The sequence below is a fragment of the Panthera leo genome, chromosome C1 (assembly GCF_018350215.1).
Source record: "Panthera leo isolate Ple1 chromosome C1, P.leo_Ple1_pat1.1, whole genome shotgun sequence".
NCBI classification, from domain to species: domain Eukaryota; kingdom Metazoa; phylum Chordata; class Mammalia; order Carnivora; family Felidae; genus Panthera; species Panthera leo.
The window spans coordinates 70,790,625-70,796,624 of NC_056686.1; the positions used below are offsets into that span (position 1 = coordinate 70,790,625).

General features: G+C 45.2%; 1 protein-coding gene across 2 annotated transcripts in view; it reads right to left on the reverse strand.

The window, feature by feature from the left end:
* Positions 1–5,381, reverse strand: part of CTBS (chitobiase) — a 42,570-nt gene extending 37,189 nt beyond the window's left edge. The window contains exon 1 of one of the 2 annotated variants that reach the window (XM_042952414.1): positions 4,976–5,381. In XM_042952414.1, coding sequence (XP_042808348.1) covers positions 4,976–5,143 — 168 coding nt within the window. In that variant the 5' untranslated portion in view covers positions 5,144–5,381. Of the gene's footprint in view, positions 1–3,761; positions 4,077–4,975 lie in introns of those variants that run through there. The other variant, XM_042952413.1, reaches the window with a different exon arrangement.
* Positions 5,382–6,000: the final 619 nt, after the last annotated feature.

The following is a 6,000-nucleotide window of genomic DNA, read 5'->3' on the forward strand; positions in this document are numbered from 1 at the left end:
TCTAGGGCCAGCTATTAGGCATCTCTTACCAATTTTTCCAAAATTATCATTTGGGAGAACAGCCCGTTGAGCTGTGGCAGAGGTTTGGCTATTGATTTCCTTGAGAGTAGCAATTTTGGCAGAAATATCAGTGAGGTGGATTACTTTGGCCTACAGGGAGTGAGTCTGGAATGCCCAGGAACCTTAAGAGTCAGGTGGGTCGACAAAAATATGGCATCTAATACATTTTGGACATAGGAGCCATTCTAAATTCTATTTCCATTGGAAGTAAGGACATCCCATTGTTTCCATAATATTCCAAAGTCATACCAACTAACAGTATAAATGCTTGTGGTTTTACCCTTGGCTACAGTAGAAATTCAAGTAAAGCCATAGGCGTCAGCATGTTGGGCTGAAGTATACAAAATATAAAGGTGCTGTTTCAAGGACTTCAAAAGGAGTTGCACTAGGATATTCAGTATCCTACTTATCATGTTTATCCTTTAGGTAAGGACCATCAGTCAGTAAACCATGAAAAACCTGCACTCACAGCAGTTTCATATAAATTGCCACAGGGATTCAAAGGTAATCTGTCAGCACCAAGCAGTCATGAGGGGTTTCGCCTGGATGCAAATGTAGTCCTTATTCTCAGATCAGGTGCCTCAATGATCAAACCTGAGTTTGAGCAAACTGCAGTTTTTCTTTGTAGACTTTAAGTCCTTTGAAGTCCAAAAGTTTGAGGGGCCTCTGGGTGGCTCAGTCGGTTAAGCCACCAACTTCAGCTCAGCTCATGATCTCACGGTCTGTGAGTTTGAGCCCCACATCTGGTTCTGTGCTGACCGCTCAGAGCCTGGAGCCTGCTTTGGATTCTATGTCTCCCTCTCTCTCTGGCCCTCCCCCACTCATTCTCTGTTTCTCTCGCTCTCAAAAATAAACAAACATTAAAAATTTAAAAAAAAAATTTAAAAAGGGGCGCCTGCGTGGGTCAGTCGGTTGAGCGTCCGACTTTGGCTCAAGTCATGATCTCACAGCTCGTGGGTTCGAGTCCTGCGTCGTGCTCTGTGCTGACAGCTTGGAGCCTGAAGCCTGCTTTGAATTGTGTCTCCCTCTCTCTCTGTCCCTAACCCACTTGCATTGTGACTTTGTCTCTCTCAAAAATAAATAATAAACGTTAAAAATTAAAAAAGTTTGAACAGGTATATTCTTCCTGTGGAGCAGTTTGAAAAGAGGAGCAGAAAAGCAAATTGTCTACATATTGTAACAGGATAGAGCCTGCATAAAACTTTATCACATCCAAATCAGCTTTTAAGTTTCATGAAAAGTAAAAAGGACTGTTCAAGAAACGCTGGGGCATCACTGTTCAGGTATATTTCCCTTCTTTCCAAGTAAAAGCCAAAAGATATTGGCTATCCTCACCAGCTGGAATACTAAAAACATGCTGCATAGATCAATTACTCACTTAAGAATTTGCTATCAGTGGGAATTGATGTTAGTGGCATGTGGGTGTTAGAAGCCACAGGGTGCCAAGGAATAACAAGGTTATTTATTGCTGGCAGGTCCTAGACAAACCTCCATCCTCAGACGTTGGGTTTTCTCATAGGTAAAGAGGGGTATTACAGGCCAAGAGCAGGATAAGGAAGCCCCAAGCCTTGTAATATCCTATAATGGGCTTGATGTCTCCTTGAGAGGTTTATTTATAGGGTGTTAATTATACGAGAGGGTTTAAGAGATCTATTTGAATCTTGATGGGAGGTTCACTGTGCATCTTGCCGATGTCAACTGAGGCTTTTGCCCATAAAAAGGAGGGTAGCTCAGCCAATAGAAGCTAATTTAATTTCCCTGATTGGCTTTTATTACTATTGTCAAATTCAAGAATTATTTCCCCCTTTTGGGAAATATTTTGGCATGATACTTATCTAAGAAATCTCAGCCCAATAAATGCATAGGGGTGGAATAACTAAGGAGAAAAAGGGTATGTCTCCAAGGGCCTAGACAAAAGGGAAAAGGTTCAGAAATAGGATCCTGTTGAGGTTTTTTAGAGATACCCACTATTTTAACTGTTTTAGTGCTCTAAGGCACTGCTTTGTAGCAATAGGGTTAAACCCTGAGAGTGTAGCTCTGGGGTCAATAAGAACAGAGAGATTTTCATTCCCAGTCTGGGCAGTGGTTTCTCTGAAGCCAATTAAGAGGGAGGATTGAGAAGAGTCCCTATAATTCCTTGGAGCTCTGTCACTGGGAATTAAGAGGACATTGGAAAGACCAACTAGAAGGCTGAAGGTACTTGAAACACTTAAATTCATAAAAATCTTTTTTCCCCAATGTCCTGGCTCTCTGCAGTAACAACAGAAACTAAGGGTTGTTTTTTGTTTGTTTGTTTTTCATTTTGTTTAGGGGGCTTCATTTGCTGGAGTTGAAAATCGAGAATTTTAGCAGTCTTTTAGGTGATTCGTCTAAGATGTGAGCGAGCAGATTTGCCAAATTAACTAAATCTGTAATGGTGAGTTTCCTGTTTCATCCTGATCCTTTTAACTAAAAGAGAAAGATCCCAGGTAAGCCCATTAATAAACAGAACTAAATGCTACCCAGGTAGACTCAACATCTAAAGGAAGAGGAAAAAATTCTTAAAATACAATTTGGAGTTGATTGTAAATAGTCATGAACAGGTTCATGAGGCTTCTGTGTGGAAGCCTGAATCTTGTTTCAATTAGCAGGTTTAACAAAAGCTACCCTAATTGCTCGGTAGAGATTTCCAGTGAGTGTTCTACCCTGTTGCCAAAAGTTAGGGGTTTCTCTAAATCCCCTTCAGGATGTTACCTCGGGGCTAGTTTCATCCAATCTTTGGCCTGGTCCTCACCACCAAGCAGGTGAACTAATATAAATCTGAGAAATGAAGTTAAGTCTGAAAAACGATGCTAAATTCTTCAGCAAATTTATGGGGGTCGTCAGTCACTTTAGGAAACTTCATGACTCACACACAATTCGGTCTTAGTCCAGGGAAAATAAGAAACTTGGGTTTTATTTAGATCCTCAAAAGACTTCACTTTAAAGAGGAAGGTTTTAACAGGCTCAGGAGAGGAAGGAGGGGAGAGAGATTCCTGTCTGCAAAGAGGGAGGGGAAAGGGGCCTCAAAAGCCATTTTGATTCCTTTCAATTGTTGGTTTGCCTCAGATTAGAAATAGTATCTTGCAAAGAGGCAAACTTAGAATCCTGAAAATATCTGGGAGCCTCAGGGTACAATTTAATATAAGCATCCCATTCAGTTTTTTGCTTTGTTTTAGAGCCTCAGCTTTCTAATTTAATTTTGAGTAAAACCAGTTTGGGGAGATAGAAATTCCCCATAACAGCCATTGATGTTCTAAATTTTGGTTAAGTCAGTCCATTTAGTTATAAATGCGTGCAGGGAGGGACCATTGTTTTAAAACAAAACCAGCCAGAGTCTGGTGGGGGGGGGGGGCACCCTCAAAGCATTCTGATGACTGGAATCCCATTTCATGGAGGTTTTTCTCTAGAGCAAAGAGAAAAATTTCTAAACAGCAGTTTTAATAGATACAGCCTGGTTCCAAAAGGAATCAAACCAAAGGCCAGCACAGTTCCAGTAGAAACAGTCTGGTTCCAAACAGGAGTCCCACCAAAGGCCAAATGAGTATTCTCATACAAAGAAAAAAAAAAAAAAAGACAAACAAACAAAACAAACAAAAGCCAAGGCCTTAAAACAAATCCCAAATAATGCCTGGAGAATTCAAACACAAAGCATGGAGCTCGAAATCCAGGATAAAACTTACCCTCAAACCCCAGGGTGGGCGAGAAAGCAGTGAACCCAGGCTCTCTGGGTACCAGCACCCATTTGCTCACCACCTTCAGAGCTGTTGGGGGTCTTCTCTAGATCCCACTTCTGCTCACTAAGTAATATTAACCTTGAAAATAAAACTGCCAGCTATTTTACCAGCAAAAAAAAAAAAAAAAGTGTTTTTTCGGGAATAGCAGAGAATTGCAAACCAGGACAAACAGGCTACAGCAAAACCATAGGCAGATCCACAGAACAAAGGAGAAAAAAAGTACTCTTTTATGGAAGAAAAGGAGAAGTTAGGAAGGCTGTTAAAAACAGTCAATCGGAGTAAACTAGGAGTCTGAAGTATAGTGGCCTTTCATTGGCTAAGTTGTAACGACGTCTCATTGGCTGGGCTGTTGCCAGGGAGGAAGAAAGCCCTTCTTCCCCCTGCTAGGGTAGTAGAGTGGTATCCACAGGCGAGGTGCCCCAGCTCTCCTCGTTGATAAGGAGTGGTCAGTGTGAGAGCTCCCCCTGCTTGGCCTCCTGACTCCATTCCAAAGGAGGTTTCCTTCTGATTTTCACAGGACTAAGTCTTTCCTCGTTCAACAGGAGTTGAACCAGGAGTCATCAAACTCTAGGTGTCACGTGGTTTTCATCCTGCCCGCCAAAGGGTGTTTGATTAGTTCCCAAAAGCCTTAGACATTGTTAGGTGGGCGAAAGGAAAAATTAAAGACCGATTTTTACCGCCCTTCTTGGGTTGTTTTGAGGTACCTAACAGAAAGGGCTGGTAGATAGGGAAAAGCAAAGGTAAGCAGAACATCCTGCCTTCCAATGTACTGTTGTAGGTCTGAGATTCTTTCAAACTAAATATTCATTTTCTTGCAAAACGATGGAACGTGCTGCTTGGGAAATACCTCATCATCCTACTTCCTTGCTAGTGTGCCCAGAGTGCCACCCGAGGGGCACAGCAGGGCAATGAAACAAATTTGCATTTGAGGTCAGACCTGGGTTTGAATGCCTGCCTGCCTCTTTCGGGCAGGCACTAACTGTGAGACCTGGGAGGTTACTCAACCTCTCCGAGTTTCCTCATCATCGGCTGAAGGCAGGCCCTCAGGGAGTGGTCAAGGTGGGTGACTACACCCACACCACCTCTTCTTAGGGCTCAGTTTTGCTTTTCTTACAGGGCCACGAGGACCGGACCTGGAGGGGCAGGGGAGAGGCACTGACCTCGAAGTCAGGGTGGTGGCGGATGGGTTGGCACAACGCTGGATCCTGGCAAGGGCAGCGGGCCCCTGCCCAGAGTGGCAGCACCAGCAGCAGCAGCAGAGCGAGCCCAGGAATGCCACGTGGCCGGCGGGCGAGGAGGCACAGGCGACAGAGCAGCGGCAGGGCCATGACGGCAGTCACTGCCCGGCAGGACTATGTTCCTCCAACTGGTGGCTCAGGTCCAGCCTCTCAGCAAGGCAGACCCTGCCTCAGGGCAGAGGTGATGGCGTGGGAGGGGCTGAGCAGTCTGGGCCACTGGGGACATGAAGGTCGGGTGAAGGAGAAAGGCTGTGGTGAACATCTCCCCTGGCAAGCCAGTGCCTCATGCCCCCAGCAGACCTGCTGACTCAATCAAGTAAATATCATCACTCCCTCAAACTCACAGACACCCCCTCAGCACTCTACACCTGTCTTTGTGTCGTGGCCTTTGTACTCCTCGTGCAGTATAAACGTGGAAGCAGTCCCCCAAATGAGAAGCAGGGGGCTTTGAAAGAGATGACTGAGCAACATGGTTGGAATGGTGCGGGTTAGGGAGCTCTCCTGCGGTGCTCTGAAACCGGCCCCCATTCACAGAGGGCAGGGAGAGACCAAAGACAGAGGCAGCCACTCCAGGTTGCTAGGTGGCAGTTTTAACAAAACAGCAAAGGGAACTTACATACGAGGCTCCTCTTGGACAGCGGCAAGACGAAGGGATCCCTGTGGCTGCCCTCCACGTCTTAAAAAGCTTATCAAGAGGCCCTAACTGGGCTCAGGCACATAATACCATGCAGATGTTTTTACCACCACATCACCACCTCAAGGTTATGTCCTTGGAGCAGCCTCTGGGAGCAGGAAAGGCAAGCGGAACCTGTATTCCAAGGACAGGGGCGCGGGTGAGGAGCCTCAGAGTGCTCACAGGTCAACGGGCAGGCGGGCATGTCTTTTTGATGACATTCCCCAATGCGCCACCCTCAGTAACAGGCTCTTACAATCTCACATGCCTGAAG